The sequence below is a fragment of the Pelmatolapia mariae genome, linkage group LG20, assembly GCF_036321145.2.
Source record: "Pelmatolapia mariae isolate MD_Pm_ZW linkage group LG20, Pm_UMD_F_2, whole genome shotgun sequence".
In the NCBI taxonomy this organism is placed as follows: Eukaryota; Metazoa; Chordata; class Actinopteri; order Cichliformes; family Cichlidae; genus Pelmatolapia; species Pelmatolapia mariae.
Window position 1 is genome coordinate 11,221,564 of NC_086244.1, and position 27,420 is coordinate 11,248,983.

Consider the following 27,420-nt stretch of genomic DNA (forward strand, 5'->3'; position numbering starts at 1 on the left):
CTGCGATGGCTCTTGATAAAGCTTAAATATGTGGGATGATCTTGGACAGTTTAAAGTGGGCCTCAGTTCCTGTAAAGTAGATTGTGGTAAGGATCCGACACGCACACTGGATTTCATGCACTGTAGGTTAGTTTGATTTTCGTTCTGATGTTCCGGCTTCAGTCACACTGGAACAGCTGCTTCTTCCTCCCAGTCTCCGTCCCCGTCATCACTATTTAAAAATTCAGAGAAGAAGATGATCACCTTGAGCAGTCACACCTGCCCTCTCAGCCACACCTCGGCACCGCCCGGTGAGCTCACTGTAACAACCCTCTGCTGCAGCAGGCCGGAGACCACACCCCCGCCACATAGATCATATCACAACTGTGAGATAAAAGTGAAAGAGCAGCTCACAGATCAGTGGGAAGTCACATCAGGAGAACATTAAGTATTTGTAGCGTGTGATTCCCTTGTGTTTTCAGTCTGTGAAACAGCTGTTTGTCTCTTCACCAGGCAGGTAAGATCAGCAAAACTACACCATAGGATGGTTTATACCTAAGATTCTTTAAAAAATATATTATTAAATAACAAGAGGAAACATAGATTTGATTCTTTATTTATTCATTTCTTTTATTTTCTTTCATTTTCTCTCAAGCTCAAAGGCTGTTTTTATTTCAACAGTGATGGCAGCAGCAGCGTTCAGGATCAGAGGACTGGCTGGTGTCAGAAACACCAACGTTTTAATCCTCATCTTTCTGCTGTCCCTGGTTTATGTCACAAATTCACTGACAAAAGTAAGAACAAAGTCACTGCTGAATTAACTGTTGCTGAAGGTACTTCTATGAAACATTTAAAACTACAGTCACTATGTAAGTCATTACAAGCATATCACAGTTTAAACTGACGCATCCTGTTTTTGTACATTTAAAAAAATTCAGAGAAGATTCTTAGAACAACTTAGGAAATCAGAAAAAGCAAAAGCAGCCAGAAGGAAGGCGGGTCAGTCAGTTTCATGTCTATTGCATGTTATCAGTAAAATTTGATCATGCAGGAAACAACAAATGCATATGAGTCACATCAGTGCTCATTAAGAGAACTGCAACCCAGTCTGACTGTAGAAGTAAATTTGACTTATATCCCTATTAAGTTATTCATATGTAACTTTATTAAATTAATTTGGTACAATGTTGTAGTAATCAGAGAATGTCTTTTGCTTTACTGATATTGACCAATAATCCATTAATGTTCGATTATATTTTTAAACATTATACATTTGTATGTAATTTGTATGTAACTGTATCATGTGAAGATTTTCTCTTGAGCTTCCTTCATCAAGCCCTAAAGTTAAAATAAATCAGAGCTGATGCTTCTTGTACAAACTGTAGCATCCTGCCCCGCCCACTTACAATGGAGACGATGACAGTCTTTCTTTGCTTCCTAACTTTTCTTGAACTTGTTCTTGAAATTAATTCTGAAGTTTATGGATCTTATAAAATATAAAACTGCAAAAAATTATGTACAAAGCCAGATAATATATGTTACGAGGAAAAGTATAGAGGAAAATTAAATCTGAAGACTCTTAAAGCACGGACAAGGGTTAAAACCTTTTGTTTTACCATTTGTGAGGTAAAACTGTGGAACAGTTTTCCTGTGGACCTACAGCAATGTTCAAGCATTAGTCAGTTCACAAAGATGTTTCGAAAACTGCTTTTGGAAGAATATGAAAGTAATAAAGTTGTAGACTTTTAGTCAAGACCGCCTAAACCAAGACCAAGACCAGACCAAGACCAGAGGGTATCGAGACCAAGATAAGACAAGACCAAGACCAAGACAGACCGAGTCAAGACCAAGACAAAGTTGAGACGAGACCAAGACCGAGACAAAAAAGCCCTTAAACTGTAGCCAGATGCTGCTTCGTTTATGGGTGTCAGGCATATTTATGTGTTTTTGCGATGCACTCGCACAGCCCTCCTCACCGCTGTCTACTGTCTCACTCACTTACTGAGAGGACAGACGTACGCTCCACTTGACTGTCGCGTCTCTCACCCTCTCTGTTTTTCACATAATGATATTATCCTATATCCTCGCATGTGATTGGCCACAATATGGAGGGATTGGAGCATAGCTGAGCCACTGTGTGAGAGCTGAGCAGCGAAAGGAAATTAAGTGAGGAGCCGGCTCTCGCTCAATGGGAGTCGACTCTTCTGATTCACTACAAAGCGCTCTGTGAGCACGGCTCTTAGAGCTGATGCTTTTGCGCATGACATATTATCGAACGTTACGTTATGTCATGGATACTGTTGACTCCAAATCTCTCGACCACTATGTCGATCTGAGACAGCAAGACCGAGACAGCGAGACCAAGACAAGACCAAGACCGCGTAAAAGTTGTCTTGACCAAGATCGGTCTTGATGCATCCAACTCTTTAAAGTTGATGACCGATTGTATATATAACTATGCTAAATTGCATCTAAATCAGTGGTCCCCAACCTTTTTTGCCTCACAGATCGGTTTATGCCTGTAACGTCGAGTTGTGTTTAGTGGTTGAGAGGAGGCGGCAAAACACTTAGCAGGCTAGTCAAAAGAATACACACTCACGCTGGCATTGGGAATTCCACAGCGTGTTCCCTAATATACCTTCTCTTCTTCAACCATATAAGCCCGGTTGAACGGGTGCAGCTTAACAAACATAGCGCAGAGTGTTCGTACAACCCATAACGTTGCAAACAAAGGTGTCTGGAGAGGTAAAACATAAAAATCCGTCCCTCCTCATGCACTAGCGTGGAAGCACATGTCCACACAATCACAGAGAGGGCAGTGGCGCATACGGATGACAACATTAACCCTCGACTTGGGTTGTCTTAAAGAGACACCACACCATTGTTACTGTTACATGCCCGACAATATTTTCACGGACCGGCCTTTAAGGTGTCGCGGATAAATAGAACAAAATAAAACTAGTACCGGTACCGAAAAAAGGAAGATTTATTCATAACACACGTGAAAAGACCCAGGAAAACCGAGTTAACGATGAAAACGATAACAAAATAATGCTGAAAACCGAAAAAAAACCTGAAAACCATACATTTCACACCTGAGCCTCAACTCTCGCGGCCCGGTACCAAACGACTCACGGACCGGTACCGGTCCGAGGCCCGGGGGTTGGGGACCGCTGCTTTAAGACACAGTTTATACATCAGACAAACTGTTTGTAGTAGGGATGCACCGATCCCGATACTGGTATCGGGTATCGGGGCCGATACTGTAAAATGTGTGCGTACTCGTACTCATAAAAGTCAACCGATACCATGAACCGATACTAATGTAGCCCGGATGGGAATTTGGGAGTAGATACTCATAATTCCCATGGACTTGAACGCCACATAAGGTGTTCACAGTTCACAGAAGAGAACAGCATGGAGAGATGCACGAGGTTAGCTGAACCAAAGTGAGAGACTCGGCTAGTTTTACTGAGGTCAACTAGCACAAAAGAGTGTGTGACTAGAAAGCTAACCGTGTGAGAGCTTCGCAACAGAGTGTGGGTGAAGTGACTTTTTGTTTCAACGGTCGCACCACCGTGGAAAACTGTGTTTCCAGCCATGACCGCCGAGGCTAAAGGCTAGCCCGGACTGCTTGGCTGCCCCACGGAGGCAGGACTGTCGGAGAGCTGGACAGTGACTGGCTAACGCGCTGTAGCAGAGACAGCATCGGGTCCGCAGGGAGTGGATTTAGTGTGGGACTGGTGAATGGCGACCTACCGAGCAACGGAACTGTAAGTCAGACTTTTGTGCTCTTACTGGGGAGAAGAGGATTTTTCTCCATCGTCCGGCGTGAGCAGCAAACAGGCCTGCAACAAGTGTGAATGTGAGTGTGTGTGGGGCCCATGTGTGAATATTGTATGTTTAGTGGATTTATATAACGTGTTTTGGAGTGTATATTAGTGAGTCACTTACCAAAAGGTGATAACATAAGTTGGGTTGTTTAATATAATTTGAAAGGGAATTATTTCATTTATACAGTGTATTTCATTTGGTTAAGGAATTGGAATATTATTTGTCTCTGCCCTTACATTCAGTAAACGTTTCGTTTGTGTTAAAGAGTTGTCTGGGGTCGTTTCTTTACTACTGGTTAAGTTTAACTTGTGTGTGGTAGAAGTATCGGTTTTTGTACTCTGTATCGGCAAGTACTCAGATCCAAGTATCGGTATCGGATCAGTTTGAAAAAATTGGTATCGTTGCATCCCTAGTTTGTAGAGCCATTAAATGTTTAATATTGTTGTTAAAGTTGTACAGATGAGCGTTAATCACCAACAGCTTCATTAATGTGGATGAACTGGACGCTTCCAGGGAAACTATCAGGATCACATGCCTCCAGTGGTCACTGTGAGTAACTACAACTCTGCACATACAATAATTAAGATGAAGATATGTTTTTATTGTAGAAAGATGAACCAAATTTAGTTTGACTCTTTGACAAACGATGGCAAGATAAAAGTAGTTTGTTAAAAAAAGACTCAAAAATGGTAACAATGAAAACAAATACAAACAACAGCATATCCTGATATGAGGCTCACAGATCAGGATCAATACAATACGTAGCAACCGACATTGATGTTGCCATGGTGACCACTGCCATATATAGTATTTCTGTTACCTCACTTGTCTTAAACATCAACGCTGGCTGTTTTTCATTTTACTAATGAGTCCACTCTCTTCCCTCACTTTCGTCTCTTCCTCGTGTTTGAGCTCCTCTCAGAGAGGATTTAAGAAAGAGCTTTGATGATGCTGTAGCTCAGGAGATAGAGCAAGGCATCTAATGATCAGAAGGTTGGTGGTTCAATCCCTGACTGCTCCAGCTGGCACGCAAAGTATCCTTGAGCAAGACACTAACCCTCTCCGATGCATCCATCAGAGTATGAACGTGTTAAACAAGAATCAGTCCATTCACCATGGAAATATCAAAGTAGAAAGTGATGTCAGTTATGATTGGCTGCACAGCTGGATCACATGACCAGGTGAGTGGTACAAATAACAGGAAGCTTCTCTTGTGGCTTTAATAATCATTTGAATTGATAACTTGTGATTTACAGACTGTTCTTTATCTTTTCATTGTTGTCTGAAACAGAAAAATATCAATGTTGGAAAATATGACATTTATATCTAGTTTCTAAAGGATGGTTTAATTCTCCAAAGGCCACCACAGACATGACAAAGTTATTTCATCATTATAATGCACAAAAACAAAAATCAGGATGAGCCCTGCTGCTCACCAAACTTGTGTTGAATTTGTGAATCATTTAGTTTAAAACATCAACTGACTGAATCCATGAATCTCATCATGTGTTTCAGAGTGAAAGACACAGACATGTACAGACTGACCTGTTTCTCTAACAGGTAAGACTAACTACACAGAGTCACTGACTCAGGGCCATGAAAAATTCTTTTTGCAGTCTTTGCAGACTGCAGATACAGACCACTGTAAAAACCATTCGATGGAGCCCAGAACGCAAATCCAGGATAAAGAGTTTCAGTGAATGTGGTGTGGAAGGTGTGGAGGTGGATCAGAGTGTCAGAGGAGACTCTGTAGAAGGACAGAGTGCCAGCAGGACAGTCCACATACACTGCTACTCTGTTAGAGACAGAGGAGGAGGAGGAGGAGGAGAAGGGTGTTTCTCTGTTATTGTGCCACACAGAGGAACCATGGTCAGAGCAGAAAAGCCTCCAGGACTGATCATTTCTACCAAACACACACTCATCACTCCTTCCTTTCCTTTTGATTCCTCTGTAACTCACTGATATCCAAGCCCTCATCGTCCACTCGACCTCCCAGTAACAGCGACCAGTCAGACCATCTCTACACAGCAGCTGTTCACAAACATCAAATCTGTCTGGATGATCAGGATATGACTGAACCACCTCCACACATGTCACCTTCCTGTTGTTGTCAGACAGTTGGAGCTTTGTGTTCACTGTGTTTGTGTCGATTGTGAGTTGACAGGAATCTGATGGAGAGAACAAACACAATCCAGCTGCAGTTATTGATCCATCATCTGTTCATTGATTGACACTTTGATGATGACTCCTGACATGATGAAGATGGTTGAATGTGTGCTGCTTTGTTTTCATGAATCCCATTAAAAACACACTTACACTTCCTCAGACCTGGTCTCAACCATCGGACTCCAGCAGGCTCCACCCTGAAAGGAGGAGGGGTCAGAGCAGTCAGCATGCACACATGGACATTACATGGCTCTCATACACACACTGTTACACACTGATAAAGGAACAGTCCAACATTTTGACACATAAATGTTTAAACTTCAAAAGAGCAAAACTCATAATCACATCACATTTAATCTCCTTCATTAAGCACGATGTCCAGGGAGCATTGACATGTGCCACAGTCAAGGTTCAACACACTGTGACATCCATGCTGTCAGGGAGTGGGTGCATATTAAATGTAAAGACTGGGACTGGGTACAAAAACTGATTCAGTACAGGCAGAGTGCAGCAGCCAGTGCATCACATATGTTGAGCTGATGCAGCGGTCATCACACCACATACTGCTTTCTATGTAAAGGAGCCTTCATTCTCAGATTAGGGCTGTTTGTGACCATAAAGTCTGTCTCACAAGGGCAGCCACTGGTCCAGGCCAGGATGCCTCCACAGTGGGATGTCTGAGGGTGCAGACATGGGTGAAGTTAGGACCAGGTGCCAGTGGACCTGTGGACCTCTGGAGATAGGAGTTATTGTTTCACTCCACCAAAAGCAGCAGAGAAAGATGTTTATTAATAATCCTTCTAATTAATAAATGCTCTGTAGAGCAAATTTGTTCAAGTTAAACAAACATAAATGATGGAAACAGCATCAACCAATAACAATGCTGCATTCTTGCAGGACGAGGTTGTGATTTGATGCATGTGATGAATACATTTATTTCTTATTCTCCTAACAGGAAAATTATCTTTTATTTTTGTATATTTATACTAACATAAGTGCATTTAAAGGCTCGTCATCTTGATTTATTTATTCAGAAATGATATCAAACAATAATACAGGGAAACCCTGAATGAAATTACACAATTCTTGGTCATTGATGGTTACAGCTAACAGTGTCTCTGGGACCACTTTTGACAGCATTTGACTGAAGTGCTGGTTGCTGCAGGGCCACCATGAAGGCTCTTTCTGGAGCTCTCAGTGCTGCAACACATATCCTGCAGTGCAGGCTGCAGGGTAACAGGACCAGTGGTTGTTAATGCTACATCCACTTTACAGTTGAAAACACCCACTAGTCTGGGCCTGACATCCAAACACTGACCCGGTTTCTTCCACCAGCTCCATCCCTTTGTTTCTTAATCTTTGCTTTCTGTTGGAATGATTATTTCTTATTATAATTATAATTTCAAGGTTGATCGACCAAAGTTAATTCACTTTGACTGCATTCTATTTTTCTGTTGTTTTCTACTAACTATTATCACAAAGTCCAGAAGATCAATTTGATATTTTAGCACAAACAAGCAAACTAGCAGTGCAAAATAGCCCATTTTAGTAGGTGGTCAGTTAAGTTGAGTGACCTAGTAATCCATTTACTTTTACTAATATGTTTTTCTAAGCTGGGGAAACAACTTCCCCCTAATCCTAGTTCATGCTGGGCCAGGCTAAACATGTCCTGGACATGGTCTCTGCTCACAGATAAAACTTAAAATAAATAAAGAGAGTGAAAATGTCAGTTCCTTTCCAGAGATCAGTTTGAACAGGCTGCACAGTTGTTGCTGACAGAGATTTTGTCCTTTGAGACCACATACAGACATCTACTGTTTATGTTAGACCAGAATGGGAAAAATGTTCCTATATGTGTGATTGTTCAAATAACACTGGTTTCCAGCATTAACTAATCAGACAGAGCCAGTTTCCTCATCTATCAGACACTGTTTGTGGTTGTAACGGCCATCTACATACCTCAGAGTGTCCAGTCTTAGCTGCTCAAGCATCTTCACTCCTGCCTCTCCTGGGTTATTGTAGCTCAGGTCCAGCTCTTTCAGATGGGAACAACTGGAGCTAAAAGCTGAGACCAGAGACTTGCAACCTTCCTCTGTGATCAGGCAGCCTGACAGCCTGCAGACATGACAAATACTCTTAGAGAAAAGCAAAATAGCTAAATGATAACAGGGAATTGCACACAAAAATGAATTTTAAAAAATGACATGACTGAAACAGGAGTTAAAAATACCCATTAGTGAGTCTAAACCTTAGATTGTAAACCTCTAAACCTCATCTACTGAACATTTCAAGAACGCTGACCTGAGTGTTTCCAGTTCACAGTATGGACTTTTCAGTCCAGAAGACAAAACTTTCACTCCAGAGTCCTTCAGGTCATTGTTACTCAGGTCAAGCTGTCTCAAACTAGAGGGCTGCGAGCTGAGTAGTGAAGACAGAGTTTCACAGCTTCTCTCTGAGAGATTACAGACACTCAATCTGAGAGACAATAATGAGAAAAATAATAATGTCAAACTTTCTGGTCTGAACCTTTGAAAAATACATGATCTAGATAGAATATCATCTCTATAGAGGTTAAATCATGTGGAGGGTTAATTAATCATCAATAATTAATCAATTAGTCATCACTAAATAATTTATTAAATGTCATTAATGAATTACAGTTCAAAATACTTAATAAATTAAATATATACATAATTGATTTAATGCCAAGTAATTTCATTTAAAACATTTCCAATAAAATAATTACAAATTAAATGATTTTTAAATATATTTTATTAATCACTCATAGAGAAATTTAATTATATAATTAAGAATCTATTTATTTAATTCATTTTGGCCCTTCTAGCCCTGCAGCTGTGCTTGTGCTTACATATTCACTGGTATGTATCCTACAGGTATTCTCACAGTAGTGTACAACCTCACCCCTGGCGTCGTTGCCCACCTCTCAATTTTAAATACATGTAGACATTGAGGGCTATCAGGAGGGGCTATGCGCTTACCTGCTGCTCTCTGGCAGGTAGCTCCATGCCCTCCTGGGTTTTAATTCAATTCAATTCAATTTTATTTATATAGCGCCAAATCACAACAGAAGTCACCTCAAGGCGCTTTATATTGTACAGTAGATCGCACAATAATACATACAGAGAAAAACCCAATAATCATATGACCCCCTATGAGCAAGCACTTTGGCGACAGTGGGAAGGAAAAACTCCCTTTTAACAGGAAGAAACCTCCGACAGAACCAGGCTCAGGGAGGGGCGGCCATCTGCTGTGATTGGTTGGGGTGAGAGAAGGAAAACAGGATAAAGACATGCTGTGGAAGAGAGACAGAGATTAATAACAGATATGATTCGATTCAGAGAGGTCTATTAACACATAGTGAGTGAGAAAGGTGACTGGAAAGGAAAAACTCAATGCATCATGGGGATCCCCGGCAGCCTACGTCTATTGCAGCATAACTAAGGGAGGATTCAGGGTCACCTGGTCCAGCCCTAACTATATGCTTTAGCAAAAAGGAAAGTTTGAAGCCTAATCTTGAAAGTAGAGATAGTGTCTGTCTCCTGAATCCAAACTGGAAGCTGGTTCCACAGAAGAGGGGCCTGAAAACTGAAGGCTCTCCCTCCCATTCTACTTTTAAATACTCTAGGAACAGCAAGTAAGCCTGCAGAGCGAGAGCGAAGTGCTCTAATAGGGTGATATGGTACTATAAGGTCATTAAGATAAGATGGGGCCTGATTATTTAAGACCTTGTATGTGAGGAGCAGGATTTTGAATTCTGGATTTAACAGGAAGCCAATGAAGGGAAGCCAAAACAGGAGAAATCTGCTCTCTCTTTCTAGTCCCTGTCAGGACTCTTGCTGCAGCATTTTGGATTAACTGAAGGCTTTTCAGGGAGTTTTTAGGACATCCTGATAATAAAGAATTACAGTAGTCCAGCCTGGAAGTAATGAAGGCATGAACTAGTTTTTCAGCATCACTCTGAGACAGGATATTTCTAATTTTAGAGATGTTGCGCAAATGGAAGAAAGCAGTCTTACATATTTGTTTAATATGTGCATTGAAGAACATGTCCTGGTCAAAAATGACTCCAAGGTTCCTCACAGTGTTACTGGAGGCCAAGGTAATGCCATCCAGAGTAAGAATCTGCTTAGATACCATATTTCTAAGATTTTCAGGGCCGAGTACAATAACCTCAGTTTGATCTGAATTAAGAAGCAGAAAGTTAGCGGCCATCCAGGTCTTTATGTCTTTAAGACATTCCTGCAGGTTAACTAATTGGTGTGTGTTACCTGGCTTCATGGACAGATAGAGCTGCGTGTCATCTGCATAGCAGTGAAAATTTATGCTATGTCTTCTAATGATGCTGCCTAAGGGAAGCATGTATAATGTAAACAGAATTGGTCCTAGCACTGAACCCTGTGGAACACCATAACTGACCTTAGTGTGTGAAGAGGACTCTCCATTTACATGTACAAATTGGAGTCTATTAGATAGATATGATACAAACCACTGCAGTGCAGTACCTGTAATACCTACAGCATGTTCTAATCGCTCTAATAGGATATTATGGTCAACAGTATCGAACGCTGCACTGAGGTCTAGCAGGACAAGCACAGAGATGAGTCCACTGTCAGAGGCCATAAGAAGATCATTTGTAACCTTCACTAAAGCTGTTTCTGTGCTGTGATGAGCTCTGAAACCTGACTGAAACTCTTCAAATAAGCCATTCCTCTGCAGATGATCTGTTAGCTGTTTGACAACTACTCTTTCAAGGATGTTTGATATGAAAGGAAGGTTGGAGATTGGCCTATAATTAGCTAAGACAGCTGGGTCTAGAGATGGCTTTTTAAGTAAAGGTTTAACTACAGCCACCTTGAAGGCCTGTGGTACATAGTCGATTATTAGAGATAGGTTGATCATATTTAAGATTGAAGAATTAATTAATGGCAGGACTTCTTCGAGCAGTTTTGTAGGAATGGGGTCTAAAAGACACGTTGATGGTTTGGAGGAAGTAATTATTGAAGTTAACTCAGAGAGATCAATTGGAGAAAAAGAGTCTAACTTAACATCGATGGTACTAAAACTAGCTGTAGATAATATTACATCTGTGGGATGATTATTGCTAATTTTTTCTCTAATGATAAAAATTTTATTTGTGAATAAGTTCATGAAGTCATTACTAGTTAACGTTAAAGGGATTGTTGGCTCAGTAGAGCTCTGACTGTTTGTCAGCCTGGCTACATTGCTGAAGAGAAACCTGGGGTTGTTCTTATTTTCTTCAATCAGTGACGAATAGTAAGATGTTCTGGCTTTGCGGAGGGCTTTCTTATAAAGCAGCAAACTATTTCTCCAGGCTAGATGATGATCCTCTAAATTTGTGACACGCCATTTCCTCTCCAGCTTACGAGTTATCTGCTTTAGGCTACGTGTTTGAGAATTATACCACGGAGTCAGGTACTTCTGATTTGAGACCTTAGTTTTCACAGGAGCTACAGTATCCAGAGTCGTACGTAGTGAGGAGGTAAAATTATTAACAAGATAATCGACCTCTGTTGGAGTAGCGTTCAGGTAGCTGCTCTGCTCTATGTTGGTACAGGGCATTGAAGATGATAACAGTGGGTGGATTATATTCTTAAACTTAGTTACAGTGCTTTCAGAAAGACATCTACTGTGATAAAGTCTACTCTCCACTGCTGTGTAATCAATTATTGTAAATGTAAATGTTATCAGGAAATGATCAGACAGCAGAGGGTTTTCAGGAAACACTGTTAAATTTTCAGTTTCTATGCCATATGTTAAAACAAGATCTAGAGTGTGATTAAAGTGGTGGGTGGGTTCTTTTACATTTTGAGAGAAGCCAATTGAGTCTAATAACAGATTAAATGCAATGTTGAGGCTGTCATTTTTAGCATCTACATGGATGTTAAAATCACCCACAATAATTATTTTATCTGAGCTGAGCAGTAAATCAGATAAAAAGTCTGAGAAATCAGAGAGAAACTCTGTGTAAAATGCACCTTAGAACACACATGCATCAACACTACATATGAGCGGGCGGAGGGAGGTTTGGAGTCTTCACACACCCCCCGTTCTCTGCTGCCTGTTGGAGCGGGGGGGCCTAGGAGGAGGAGTTGGCCGCCCGATTGGGGTCTGGAATGTGGGGCCTCCCTGCTGCTGCCGAGTCGCGGCAGTCTGCTTCTCTCCACCCCAGGGAAAAGGGTAACACTAACTGGGTCTGGGTGCAGTTTCCCCCTCCAGGGGCAAGGGTACCTAGACCTGGGGCTTAGAGTACGCTTGGGGAGTGTGATTGTGTGTACAGTGCCTCTTTATGTCTGTCTCCACGTTGGGTGAGTGTTGAGTAATTGCATATGAGAGCATGAGGGTGCAAATGGATGTTTGTATCTGTGTGTGCCTGTTTGTTTGTGTCTATATGTCAGGTTGGGTATCAGACGCCACCTCTTTAGGGACATCTCAGGCCCTCCAAGGTATGAAGGCCTATCTCCCCCCACCACTCCCCCTGCCAGTGGCAGACGCCCTCAGACATCGGTGCATTGGTGGTTCTTTGTGTCCGGGGATGGGCATCCAGGTACACACCAGCTCACTCCTGGTGGCTGCTTGTCGGGGCCTGGAACCTGGGGCTCGCTCGGGCCACTTCGGGGGTGGGGTGCCCCCGGCCTCTCGGCCTGGGGCTCGGTCACTCTGGCCACAGCTGGCTGCCGGCGAAGCTCACGGGCACGTCACTGCAACCCCCCCCTGGCTTCTGCTCCGCGGCTGCTGAGTGACCCCTCATCTGGGACTCTCCTCAGCTCTTTCTGGGATGGTGGCGCGGCTGCCCCTCTTTTGGTCTTCCTTGGTCTCTTGTGTTCTGAGGGCCTCTGGATGTCTGGAGACTTGATCTCCTCCATACCTGCTTCATGCCCTGGAGGACTGGGCTGTGGCTCCCCACACCCTCTAGCACAGCGGTCCCCAACCTTTTTTGCGCCACGGACCGGTTTATGCCCGACAATATTTTCAGGGACCGGCCTTTAAGGTGTCGCAGATAAATACAACAAAATAAAACTAGTACCGGTACCGAAAAAAAGAAGATTTATTCATAACCAGTGTTGGGACTAACGCGTTATTAAGTAACACGTTACAGTAACTACGTTATTATTGTGGTAACGAGCACGGTAACTAGTTATTATGCCAAAACCAGGAACGCGTTACTCGTTACTGGGATTTAGATAGGCTCATTATTCGTTACTTCATGTGGTGACTATCGCGGAGCTTCCACAGATTCAGTAACATTAGCAAGTGGTGGAAGCCAGCAGGTGGATGAAGGAAAAGGGAGGCAAGAGGAGAGACCCGAAGCAGCCGCCGGTCCGAGTATCAGGTGAACTGAACTTCAGGTAAGAAGTTATGACCTGCAGTCTATCTGGGTCATAAACCAAGTTTAGGTGCAGTTTATTTTCGTTATGCTGACTTTTTCGTACTGTGTACTAGCTAGCATGACGGAGTTTCTATACAGCTGGGTGGGTGCTATGGTACTGATGTTGAACTTTATTTTGTTCATACGGTTAATTATTAGAGTTGCCAACCGTCCCGTAAAAAACAGAATCGTCTCATTTTCAGAGAAAATATTGCGCGTTTCGTAATGAGCTGAAAAGGAACACAGCTTCAGCTACAATCAAAAAGACACAAAGCTGGATTTATTCTGTCTTTACGCTGCACAGCTGCCTCTTCTCTCATTCTCTCCTCTCCTGTTTCTACTTCAATCATAAAACTGATCAGTGATCAGCTGATCGGCTTTTCTCTCGTTTATTTATCGCCCACTTTGCGCCAGAAAGAGCAAACCAGCGGATGTCGCGCTAAACAACAGCAGCTCGTTTAAGCTTGATCAGCTGTTGTTAGAATTTATTTAATATTAATTTCTAGTATCAGCTGATGTTTGCTGGAGCCACAGCTGTAAAGCTGCTGGTCATGATATCGGTTTGGATATGTGGTGAGAGGGAAACATGCAGATGAAACCAGGAGATGTCCTTACTGAATCATCAGAGCTGAACAGGTGATGGAGAAACAGGTTTACCTTTTAGGTGACAAGAATGAGTTGAAGGGAAGTTATGAACTGTTTCTGAGAGACAAATAACACCAGGATCCTTTTCTATGTAGCTGATAGCTGGTAACTGTGCAGGGGCGGGTCTAGCAAAGCTTTTGCCAGGGGGCCAGGTAGGGCATTAACGGGGAAAGGGGGGCACAAGGAAATACTTTTCTTTCTTATTCTCATTTAAAATGTCTAGCTTTTAAAAAAATAATTATCTGAGTCTTACAACAAACAATTGATAGATTGATACATATATACCATCAGAACAGTGTACATCACTGTCACAACAGTGTTTATTTTCATTCAAAGGCTTTATGATTTTTCCTATAATGGTGGGCTGGTCTCTAGTCAAATTCCCCGGGACGATTTTTTTTGTCCCAGTCCAGCCCTGTATGCAGCTCATCTGCAGTCTGGTGTTACCACAACTTCCTATTCAGAAGGCAGAATTTCCGAGTTCTCAGTACAATCGAAAGCACCACAACTGCAGTTTTTGTGTTGGATGTAAAAAGCAGGCTAGAATCATGCGGCCGTCAACGGCGATCCAGGCGTGGAATTTCTCTCGTGGAAATGTGCACATTATTTTTTTCCTTTCTATTGGTAGGTGGCACAGTGCACTTGTGGCAAGTAAGCAAGCTAGAAGACTGGCAATCTTGCTGGGTATCCAGTTACGGAAGCAACACATTAACAAGAGAATTCTGAGTAAAACCAAAGTTACTTTCCCTAGTAACTAGTTACTCTGAAAGTAACGAGTAACTTGAAGTAACTGAGTTACTTTTGATAGAAGTAACTAGTAATGTAACTAAGTTACTAATTTAAAGTAACTTACCCAACACTGTTCATAACACACGTGAAAAGACCCAGGAAAACCGAGTTAATGATAAAAACAATAACAAAATAACGCTGAAAACCGATAAAAACCCTGAAAACCATACATTTCACACCTGAGCCTCAACTCTCGCGGCCCGGTACCAAACGACTCACGGACCGGTACCGGTCCGAGGCTCAGGGGTTGGGGACCGCTGCTCTAGCAGATCATTACATGAAGGAACCTTTTAAATACAAGCGCGCTCATGCTCACAGGTGTACACACAGGGACTCACATACACAAACTACACCCTTTTTGGCTCTTATCTCAAAGCACACTGTGCGCTGTCGATCTTACGTGCTGCACAATAATGTTTAATATTTAGTTTTTACTTTTACATTCCCATAGATTATCGTGATGTTGTTTACTATGTTGCTCTTTTTTTTTCTTCTGCTTGTTTTCTCTTTTTTCTTTCTCAACAGGTGATCCAGGTGATTGATATATGTATTTTTTGTCTGCTTATTTTGTTGTTTTTTGTTTATTGCCCTTTATCCCCATCCCTCTTCCCCAATGTTTTTCTTTCCCTTTCTTTCTCCCCTTTCTTTTCCCCAGTCAAGTCTGTCCCGTATTTAACAAGTGAAAATAAAATAAAATAAACAATAAAAGGTGAATCAACTAGACCATTACGGCAAGTCTGGGATGGTCCATTTGGTAAAGTAAATCCGTTGGGCATCTTTCTTCACCTTTTGACAATAATTCTGATGGCAAAAGAGCCAAATGGGACAGGCAAAAAAAAAGAAAAAGAAAAATGTCGACGACTAATTTAATAGTCGACGCGTCGTTTGAAGCTTTGTAAGATCCCAAAAGACGCAGGAATAAGTAGTAGGATTTAAGAGTGTAATAACGGACTGAAACAGAAGATGGCAGCACTGCATGTCCAAGGATGCCAGCTGCCGTTAAACCCTGAAGAAGAACAAGCAGTGTTCCAGAATTCATAGCGCGGCCCAGCACAGTTGTCAACAATGGCGGCAGCTAGTTAGTTTTAATATTAAAATAGCCTGTATTTCTAAGGACCCCAAAGCGCCCCAAAGGACCCCACACACATTCACACACTGGTGATGGCAAGCTACATTGTAGCCACAGCCACCCTGGGGCGCACTGACAGAGGCGAGGCTGCCAGACACTGGCGCCACCGGGCCCTCTGACCACCACCAGTACGCAACAGGTGAAGTGTCTTGCCCAAGGACACACCGACCGAGACTGTCCAAGCCGGGGCTCGAACCAGCAACCTTGCGATTACAAGGCGAACTCCCAACTCTTGTGCCACGATCACCCCTATTACTCTTATTATTCTTTCTGGGTCACAAAATAAACGTTTAACATATTTTCAGGTGAGAATGTAGCTGTGTAAACCTCAAATATCTGCTCAGTTTATCAAGACACCACATATTTTCAAAAGCGCTCCGACGTTTTCGGAGACGTCTGTTACCCACTAGCTCCATAGCTAGCTGGGGTTGACGGCTCACTAGAGCCTGTGAGAACACCGGACTCCAAGCACATCGTTTTCAAACCTACCGCCGTCTTTCGCTACTCAGGTTAAACATGATATATAAGTCACTTAGATAACTTAAAAATGTTATTGTTTGGCTTTTTTCAGTATTTTATTTGTTCCTGAGTAAATCGGTTTGGCTGAGATTAAAGTTATAGTTTTTACACAGCTGAATAAATGTTAAGCAGACAACTGATTATCAGAAGTGTGAGATGCTCGACAATATACTCCGGTGTCGTGTTATATTTTAGATAGCAAGGAGCAGACGGCTGAGTTTATTAAACTTCACTGCAACAATCTGCAAATGTCATTTAAATTCAATAAACTATCATCTTGTCTTTATTTTTAGTTAACACATACCTTAAACCCTTACAGCTGTAAGCTAATGACAGTTATATAAGAGCAGATGCGTGCTGGTACAATAAGCTGTACGTTACACATCCAATGGATGCATGATCTGATTAGTCGACTATCAAAATAATCGTTTGTGGCAGCCCTACATAGGAGTGTGGTGGAGCTCTCTCCGATGCTGGATCATTGCGTGATTTCACAGTAGTCTCTTGGCGAGTTAGTTAAGGTTAGTCTGCCACATTGTGGTGTTGCTGACGGCTGCCTCTTTGTTATTCCCCAGGAGGAGTGTGGAGACGAGAGGGCAGCGAGCACGGGGTGCTCAGACACTGAGGAGTGGAGACAAACAACACTAACACTGGCAAGAGGACATGTCAGAGTCGGGAACGCACTGGGGATTTATTGTTGTTTGGATTATTTTGCATCACTGTAAATAAATGCACTGACCTCATCAAAGAGTCCAGCATTTGGGTCCTCCTTCCCCTCATCATAGTCTGCCACGCAGGCCGTGACAGAAAAGCCCACTAAAAGAACGCCCACCAGACCAAAGCAATGGTTTTGACTTGATCAGCATTAACCCCGCCCCCTGACTTTGATGGGTGAAGCTGACAAATAAAATGTATTTATGAACAGCGATGCAGGGCCAGGAGCAGCAACGTGAATTAAATAAATACATCATTAAATAATTCATTAAATGTGTCAGTAAAATAATTAAAATAGAAAACAAACCAATAATTGATTAAATATGGAATTAACTAATTAGAATTGTACATGAATAAATAATGAAACATTTTAAATGAAATAAATGGATAATTCATTATCAATATATTTTTTTAATTGATTATGTACATTTTTTAATTAATTACTGAAAAAATGAATTCATTAGTGATGTATTTATTTAATACAACCATAAAATTATTGCTAGTTTACTCAAAATAAATTTAAGACATCAATATTAAAGGTTAAATTATGATAATGAACACATGCAACTATAACTGATGACATAAGAATTTGGATTTTTTAAGCTAAAGCCAAAGTGCTGACTCATTTGGCATGTTACTCTCAAATGTTTTCCCTAATTACAATAACATAATTACACTTTAGCCACAAGAGGGCAGCAACATTAATATAAGTCAAATGTATATAAAGGTACAGTGATTATATTACAGTGATTTTGACAAAAACAAAACAGAAGTTGATGGCAGTGTGTTTTTCCATGACAGATCTACCAACCAATCACAAGCAGTTTCTCTTGGTAGTTTTTTTCCCCTGAAGTTCCTCCTTTTGAGAATTGAATAACTTGATCAGAACTCTGTCAAACCCCACTGTTGCAGTTTATCTATCCTGCCCTGTGGTTATTTATCTTTTCATTTCTGACACTTTCTCAACTTCTTGCAAAAGCAAATGTAGATTGTTAGCAGCTGATAGTGTAACTACTGTAAATCACGGGTGGCTGTAGCTCAGGAGGTAGAGCAGGTCACCTACTGATTGGAAGGTTGGAGGTTTGATCCCAGGCTCCTCCAGTCTGCATGCCAAGTGTCCTTGGGCAAGATACTAACCCCAAGTTGCTCTCCGATGCATCCATCGGAGTATGAATGTGTGTGAGTGTAGTTAGAAAGCACTCAGTATAGAGGTAGTGCTTGTGAGAATGGGTGTGACTGGGTGAATGTGCCGTGCTGTATAGAGCGCTTTGAGTACTCCGGGAGAGTAGAACAGCGCTATATAAGAATCAGTCCATTTACCAAATGAATGAGTTTTACCTGACTAAAAATCTGGTTTTAAATGGTTTTAGACAAAAATCCATTGAAAAAGATTTCCAAGTAAGGATATGTCAGTATAAAAATAAATGTAGCGTTTAATTTACAAATTTCAACTCAAATCACAAACAACAATATCTGACCTGAGTGTTTCCAGTTTCCAGTTTCCAGTCTTCAGTCCAGAAAACAGTATTGTCAAACCTGAGTCCTGGAGGTTGTTGTTACTCAGGTCTAGAGCTCTGAGCTCACAGTCTTCTGGTTGAAGAGAGGAGGACAGAACTTCACATGCTCTCTCTGACAGGCTACAGCTATTCAGCCTAAAAAAAGATATAAATTATCATAAATAAAATTACGATAAATTAAATAATAAAAACTTTATAACTTACAGAGCTTTTTTAGAGGCTTTGACCACTGGCAGCAGCCTCAGAAGAGCCTCCTCTGAAGCAAAGTATTTCTTCAGGTCAAACACATCCAGATCTTTTTCTGATGACAGTAAGATGAAGACCAGAGCTGACCACTGAGCAGGAGACAGTTTATCTGTGGAGAGACGTCCTGATCTCAGGGACTGTTGGATCTCCTCCAGTAGAGAACGATCATTCAGTTCATTCAGACAGTGGAACAGATTGATGCTTTTCTCTGGAGACAGATTCTCACTGAGCTTCTCCTTGATGTACTGAACTGCTTCTTGATTGGTGTGTGAGCTACTTCCTGTCTGTGTCATCAGGCCTTGCAAACGAGTTTGATTAGTCTTCAGACCCAAGAGAAAACGAAGGAACAAGTCCAGGTGTCCATTGGGGCTCTGTAAGGCCTTGTTCACAGCACACTGATAGAAGTATTTCTCTGTCCTGGAGGTTGTTTGTTGTTCTTCCAGCTGATTGAGTCCAGAGTTGATGAAGGTCAGATGGACATGAAGCGCAGCCAGAAACTCCTGAACACTGAGATGAACAAAGCAGAACACCTTGTCCTGGTACAGTTGTTTCTCCTCTTTAAAGACCTGTGTGAACACTCCTGAGTACACTGAGGCTGCTCTGATATCGATGCCACACTCTGTCAGGTCTGATTCATAAAAGATCAGGTTTCCTTTCTGCAGCTGATCAAAAGCCAGTTTTCCCAGTGACTCAATCATCTTCCTGCTCTCTGGACTCCAGTGTGGATCTGTCTCAGCTCCTCCATCATACTTGACCTTCTTCACTTTGGCCTGAACCACCAGGAAGTGGATGTACATCCCAGTCAGGGTGTTGGGCAGCTGTCCTCCCTCGCTGGTTTCCAGCACATCCTCCAGAACTGTAGCAGTGATCCAGCAGAAGACTGGGATGTGACACATGATGTGGAGGCTTCGAGCTTTCTTGATGTGGGAGATGATCCTGCTGGCCTGCTCCTCATCTCTGAATCTCTTCCTGAAGTACTCCTCCTTCTGTGGGTCAGTGAACCCTCTGACCTCTGTCACCATGTCGACACACTGAGGAGGGATCTGATTGGCTGCTGCAGGTCGTGTTGTTATCCAGAGGCGAGCAGAAGGGAGCAGGTTCCCTCTGATGAGGTTTGTCAGCAGCTCATCCAATGAGGTGGACTTTGTGGTTTCAGTCAGGATTTTAGTTTTGTTGAAGTCCAAATTAAGTCGACACTCATCCAGACCATCAAGTATGAACACAACCTGGAAGTCTTCAAGCCTGCAGATTCCTGATTGGTTAGTTTGATTAAAGAAGTGATGAACAAGTCCCACCAAGCTGAACTTTTCCTCTTTCAGCACATTCAGCTCTCTGAAAGTGAATGGAAATATGAACTGGATGTCCTGGTTGGTTTTGTCTTCAGCCCAGTCCAGGCTGTATTTCTGTGTTAAGACTGTTTTCCCAATGCCAGCCACTCCCTTTGTCAGCACTGTTCTGATTGGTTCGTCTCTTCCAGGCGAGGCTTTAAAGATGTCTTCTTGTCTGATGGTTGTTTCTGGTCTGTCTGGTTTCCTGGATGCTGTTTCAATCTGTCTGACCTCATGTTCATCATTGACCTCTGCAGTCCCTCCCTCTGTGATGTAGAGCTCTGTGTAGATCTGATTCAGAAGGGTTGGGCTTCCTGCTTTAGCGATGCCCTCAAACACACACTGGAACTTCTTCTTCAGTTGGGCTTTAAGTTCACGTTTACAGAGTGGAGCAAATATTTCTGAAAATAAGAAATTCAGAAGAAATAATTATTATACAATAAATATCACAGCCTTTCAGTACCCTGAAAGGATGAATGTCTATTGGTCCATTTCTTGAGCTATTAGGAAAGATCAATATTCAGTATTTAGAGAAATTCTCTTACTGCTCTGCAGATGGTCAGCCATCTCATGCTGCTTAAGTCTCCTCAAGAAGTGGAGTGTGATCTTCAGAAATGCTTCTCTGCAGCTCTTTCTTTCATCTTCATCCTCACCTTCAAACATCTCCTCATCCTCCATCTGGCTCTTTAAAGTTTCTGGGTGATCTGGACTCAGAACCTTCTGGATCTTCTTCAGCTCGTTCTTCACAAACATGGTGATGTTGTCCTCCAGCCGCTGGAAAAGAAGACTATATGAATTACCCAGTGGTAAATGGACTGGTTCTTATACAGCTCTCTGTGATACTCTGTGCACACAAAGCATTTTATACAACATGCCTCATTCAACCAAGCACATTGTTCTGTGCTTAAATACTTTCTTTCACACTCTGATGGCTGCATCAGAGGGCAGCTTGGGTTTAGTACGTTACCCAGTACATTTGCCAGCCAGGGTTTGATTCACAAACCTTCTGACTAGTAGCTGACCTGCTCACCTCCTGAGCTGCAGTCACCCCAATCTGACTGAAATCATGGAGCCCAAACTCTGACTTATGTTGGACACACTGACAATCCTCTGGTCCACAAAGTGCAGCATAGAGGTGACTGAAAAGAACAAATGTAAACGTAGTACTACAAACCATAACCACAGAGTCCAGGTGTGTTTGATGTTGCTGTGCAGACTGACCAGTGGAAACCTCTGCTCTCTCCTGCTCCACTCTGTGGAGGAGTAATGAATAATTAGCTCATGTTATGTCTGTCCACACACAGACACAAGCTAAAGGTCCATGAAGTGATGTTTGGATGGGTTCAGTCAATCAGATGACTGTCATGGTGAAGCTTTGCTAGTCCTGGTGATCCCACTGAGAATTAACAACTCAGTTTCCAGATGTCTGTAGTTTTCTGCTCAGTTTCTTTAGTCCCAACAGCTCTTACCATCTCCTGCATAAAGCTTTGCCTCCATGCTCAGATGCCCTGGAACAAGGTGCTCTCTTTATATCAGTGACTGGTTTAAAGGGACAACTTGCAGTGCTCGCCAAACTTTGTGTCAGCAAAAGTAGTTCTAATGTTTATTACACTTTTTACATTTTTACACACACAAATCAATGAACGCAAAAACATAAACTTTCCAGATATTTTGTTTCACAATGTTACAAAACTCAGTTCACAACTACACAGTCTGATTTACAAAATATTTATGGCCACAGTTTGAGCCGATGTCTGTCCCGAGTCTGTGGACTCAGTGGTTTTGTTTTGATTCTTATTGTCTTTTGTTACAATTTCATCCTGATGAAGATTTTCTAGTTCTGAGGTTTTGGTTTCTGTGTTCCCTCTGTACTGTGTTAGTATTGTGTCTCTGTGTTCACTTCCTGTTTTATTTTGACAGAGCCATGTCCTACGTTAGTGTGTCTACTTTTGCTTCCCCTTGTCTGGTTGTGTCCAGTTAATCCTGCTGTGTCTCCCTTTTCTCATTCCCTGATGGCTCTTTTGTGTATATGAGCCCTTTGTTTTCTCCTGCTTGTTGCTGGTTCGTCTGTGTTATCTCCCCGTGTCTCCGTTTAAGGTTTCAGGTTAGTTTTTTAGTTTTTTCAGTAGAGGTTATCTTAGCTTCTGCACAGGCCATCTCCACTGCACTTCACCGTTTCAATAAAGCTCACTCACTTCACAGCAGTGTTGGCATCTTGGGTCCTTTATTAAATTCAACATGGCTCGCCCCGCTAGCCGTGACATGAGATGTGAAAACAATATCCAAAAAACATGAGGGACAAACAGGGAATAGTTTTAAGGTGCAGGGCCAACAAACTGAGTCTAGCCATAAACTCAGAGTTGATTGAATTAGCATTTTGAATTGGCTGATCTGAGTTACTTCAATCAAGTCTATGTTCACTTTGAGTTAAGATTATACATGATTAATGTAAAAGAAAAAAGCCATCATCAGCAACTGATTCTGATTCAGCAGGTTTTCAAATCTAAACGGTACCCATCCCTAGCTGGCTGTAGTTAAACCTTTACTTAAAAAGCATCCCTAGACCAGCTGTCTTAGCTAATTATAGGCCAATCTCCAACCTGACAATCCTTGGAAGAGTAGTTGGGGGGAGACAATCAGAGGGGCAGTGTGATGATCTTAGGTTACAAACTACCGCAGTCAAGTCATTAAGGGAGACGGGATCAAACTGCTCTAAGACAGCTGAGCACACAGGAGAAAGACTCGGATCTGAGGCAGCAGTCGGCGAGACAAGAGCCCTAATAGATAGAACCTTGTTGTTAAAAATGCTAAAACATCATCACAAATACTTGGTGAAGAAATGACTCCGACATTATCACGTGAAGGAAGAAAACGATTGAGGACATTAAAAAGTACCTGAGGCCTGTGACTGTTTACTGACACTAAGTTTAAGACAAACTGTGTCTGCAGTTTTTACAGCTTCTTGGTGAGCAGAAAGACAGAAAGTCCTTAAAATCTGTAGAGAAACATACAATCTGTCCTTTTTCCATCTCTTTTCAGCTCGTCTACAGTTACGTCTGAGGGAGCGCGTATGTTCATTCAACCACAGCTCTGATAAATGCTGAGCGCGCGTCCTGAACGGAGCAATAGAGTCCAAAATATCAGTGCAGGTAGAATGAAGAATGTCCAAAAGGTCCTCAACACTTTAACAGCTGGAGTTCATTATTCCAGAGTCCATAAAGGCAGCAGAAAAAGCGGCGCTGTTAGAGCATTAAGCGCTCGCTTTTTACGCGCTGAGGCACACGGCTTATCTACCGAGCAGCACAGCGTTACAGTGAAACACAGGAAAATGATCGGAGATGCACAACTCAGATATTTCAGTGATGCACACATCCAGCCCGTGGGAAAGCTCCAAGTCTAGTGTGTGACCTTTTTCATGCGTGGGACCAGTAACCCACTGGGTCAAGTTAAAAGAGTCAATAATATTTAAAAAGTCCTTGACCCGAAGTTTAGAGTCACAGCAGACATGGATGTTGAAATCACCAAGGCAGCATCATCAGAAGACAAAGCACACGCAGCTCTATCTGTCCATGAAGCCAGGTAACACACACCAATTAGTTAAACTGCAGGAATGTCTTAAAGACATAAAGACCTGGATGGCCGCTAACTTTCTGCTTCTTAATTCAGATCAAACTGAGGTTATTGTACTCGGCCCTGAAAATCTTAGAAATATGGTATCTAAGCAGATTCTTACTCTGGATGGCATTACCTTGGCCTCCAGTAACACTGTGAGGAACCTTGGAGTCATTTTTGACCAGGACATGTCCTTCAAGGCACATATTAAACAAATATGTAAGACTGCTTTCTTCCATTTGTGCAACATCTCTAAAATTAGAAATATCCTGTCTCAGAGTGACGCTGAAAAACTAGTTCATGCATTTATTACTTCCAGGCTGGACGACTGTAATTCTTTATTATCAGGATGTCCTAAAAACTCCCTGAAAAGCCTTCAGCTGATCCAAAATGCTGCAGCAAGAGTCCTGACAGGGACTAGAAAGAGAGAGCATATTTCTCCTGTTTTGGCTTCCCTTCATTGGCTTCCTGTTAAATCCAGAATTCAAAATCCTGCTCCTCACATACAAGGTCTTAAATAATCAGGCCCCATCTTATCTTAATGACCTTGTAGTACCATATCACCCTATTAGAGCACTTCGCTCTCACACTGCAGGCCTACTTGTTGTTCCTAGAGTATTTAAAAGTAGAATGGGAGGGAGAGCCTTCAGTTTTCAGGCCCCTCTTCTGTGGAACCAGCTTCCAGTTTGGATTCAGGAGACAGACACTATCTCTACTTTCAAGATTAGGCTTCAAACTTCCTTCTTACTTAACGATTAAGTCCCTGTATTCCACCATTATATGGAAATCAGCCATTATAACTTGTGTCAAATCTACTTGTACCTCACAGTTTTCTAAGCACACAGAGAGCAGTAAACCTCAGAGCAGCAGCACATCAGACTGTGTGCAAAAAATCTAGAAGAGAAAATATTTTATTTCTAAATGATTCTTGTGACCATGCTGCACCACAACACCTGATCTCTGGTTTCCTGACCTCTTCAATCCCACTTTAATACTTGACTAAACTCATTTTCCTGTTCAGGTGTTGAGGCAAAGCCACCATCTACAATGCAGGCAACAGCAAATGGAGCTATTTTTTATTCCCTTTGGGGTTTTTCTACTTTTGTGCTACAAAATGTTCAAGCTGCTTAAATTCATTCGAATAAAAGTTCAGATAATTTTCTCATATTAATGTTGGAGGTAGAAATTCAGGTAACTTTGCACAAAAACTGGCAGAAATTTCCTTCAAAGATGGAGTTTTGACTTTAATACTGTGAGTACATTTCAGAGCCTGGACTCTTTTACCTTTACTTGAGTAAAGAAGTTGAATCTATTTCAGCTTTAAGAGGCTATTTTAACACAAACATCAGTCCTTCTACTTAAGTATGTTTGCCTCTTTGTTTACGCCTAAATTAACTTTACTGTTAACGAGTTTTCATGTTTCTGTAATCCACCAGTGTGCTCATGCTTTTTTAATTGAAAACATATTTGTATCATATCAGAGCTCTGTGATTAAGACCTGTAAGAACACCTATTTGTACTTGTTGGCATTATATCAAACACACACGTATATTAAGCCTTTGTTTGAACTCTGGTTGAATTTGTTACTTTCAGACTGTGAAACATCACAGAGGCTGCAGCTGCAGATCTTTGTTTCACCTGGAAATTTACTTTAAATGTTAGATGGAAAATGTATTGCTCAGTTTAACCAAAGTAAGAACAATAATCCATAAACCTTCATAAAGACAAACATCTCCCCAGAACATTGAGCTGCTGAAGTGTCACTGAAGGGAAAAACTATTTGTCCTCCTCCATCCAGCAACACCTGAAACACCTGAGTGGAAGCTCCTCCTTACACTGTGTTTGAAGCAAAGCACAAAGGAGACACCTGCTGGAGCAGCTGGAGTCCTACAGACACTCAGCCTCTTCACTACACAAACACCTCCTACAACATCCACTCTTTCCACTCTGACTGCTGTGTTTGTGGAAACACTCCAACACACACCGCTTCACATACCAACATAGAAATGTGTGTGAAAAAGAGCTGAGCTGATATTAAACATGGGGATTTATTCAAAAATACAGAGTCAGGAACAACATCTAGACACACATTACCTCTCAGCAGCAGAAGAACAGCCTTTAAAGTCATCACCAACACCCTTCGACACGTTGCTCTTTAAGGAAACACAGCTGGGTTCAGGTCCAGGAGATTCTGGCCTCTTATTGATCCTAAAAGAAAAACAATAAATGTAACAGCTTCATGAGATAGGAAGGAAAAACTGGAAATATTAAATTAAAGACATGATGAACAATCTGAAACTCAGAAAAATAATGTACTTACTCTTTGTCACATAACAGTCTTTTGTTAAAGTTTTCAACAATACCCTTCGACATGTTGCTCTTTAAGGAAACACAGCTGGGTTCAGGTCCAGGTTCTGGATTAGTTTTAGGGTTATGTCCAGCTGAGCCTGGTACGCCCCACAGCTCTGGGCTTTAAAACAACACACACAGAGGTATGAGTGTGAATAATGATGGAGCAGTGATGCGAGTGCTGAGCTGTGACATGGAGAAGAGTCACGGACAGTTAGAGATGGTCATCTCACCTCTGAGCTTTGGTCTGGCTCTCATGTTCCCCACACAGAGTGCTTTTAGAGGGAGGGACTCCCTCCTCTCTGTCCTCACACTGATCCATGCTGCTGAAAACATCCAGATCAACAGAATCAACTTTTTGGGGATTTACTGGATGATTGAGCATCAAGACACGTTTTAATATTTTACTAATTTCTGAAGCTTTTTACCAACTTTGTTCAAATTGGTCTGCTGTCATTTTATTGTTGACAAAAAGAGATTTTGAGTTTGACTGTTGACGTTTCCATGTGGGACTGTTGCTGCAACACCATAGAATGTTACTACAGAATACACTTTATATTGTGAGCACTTGGATGTTAGTCCAGTGGTCCTAAACTGACACACCTGCACCTGGATTCATTCTGACCAGATTTTAGCCCAACAGTGTTTCATACATCAGACACAAACTCTGCAGCTGTCATTGTGTGCAGTGTGTGTGCAGCGGGACACCGTGTCCTATGAGTGTTATACTACAATAAACAGAGCCTGACCGCGGGCATAAAGAGGGCAAAAACCCACTTATGCTTGAAAGATGAAGTTCTATTTCTCTTCAAATGACCCTCAGAGCATGTGGAGGGTCATTAAACGCATCACAGATTACCTCAAGAACAACAGGCTGAAGAACATAAAAACAAACGCAGAGTTTCTGTCTGATGGTTTGAACATGAAACAGGAATTATTGATCAAAAACGGCCAGTTTACTAACTCTGTGGAATTTATGAACTAACATCAGCGCATTCACCTACAATACACGAATGAATATCACCAGTTAAACTGAAAAAGAAAAATAACCTGCATACAAATACGACAGCAGAGAAATGCATTTTATAGATGAAATGTTGGCAGCGACTCTTAGGACAGCTTTGTCTCACTGCCAGCAGTTAATCAACATCCACAGACTGGAAGCCCGTTTCTGTCACTAAAAAA

At 41.9% G+C, this 27,420-nt stretch overlaps 1 protein-coding gene across 4 annotated transcripts in view; it reads right to left on the reverse strand.

Annotated features, from left to right (window-relative positions):
• Positions 1-607: 607 nt before the first annotated feature.
• Positions 608-27,420, reverse strand: part of LOC134619387 (protein NLRC3-like) — a 28,111-nt gene continuing 1,298 nt past the window's right edge. The window contains exons 1-12 of one of the 4 annotated variants that reach the window (XM_063465204.1): positions 26,668-26,866; positions 26,469-26,561; positions 26,207-26,356; positions 25,981-26,094; positions 21,449-21,527; positions 20,820-21,048; positions 18,905-20,675; positions 18,662-18,835; positions 8,281-8,454; positions 7,939-8,094; positions 6,130-6,176; positions 608-5,981 (exon numbers count right to left, since the gene is read on the reverse strand). In XM_063465204.1, the coding sequence (XP_063321274.1) occupies positions 5,380-5,981; positions 6,130-6,176; positions 7,939-8,094; positions 8,281-8,454; positions 18,662-18,835; positions 18,905-20,675; positions 20,820-21,048; positions 21,449-21,527; positions 25,981-26,094; positions 26,207-26,356; positions 26,469-26,557 (3,585 nt within the window). In that variant the 5' untranslated portion in view covers positions 26,558-26,561; positions 26,668-26,866 and the 3' untranslated portion in view covers positions 608-5,379. Of the gene's footprint in view, positions 5,982-6,129; positions 6,177-7,938; positions 8,095-8,280; positions 8,455-18,661; positions 18,836-18,904; positions 20,676-20,819; positions 21,049-21,448; positions 21,528-25,980; positions 26,095-26,206; positions 26,357-26,468; positions 26,562-26,667; positions 26,867-27,420 lie in introns of those variants that run through there. The other 3 variants (XM_063465203.1, XM_063465202.1, XM_063465205.1) reach the window with 3 other exon arrangements.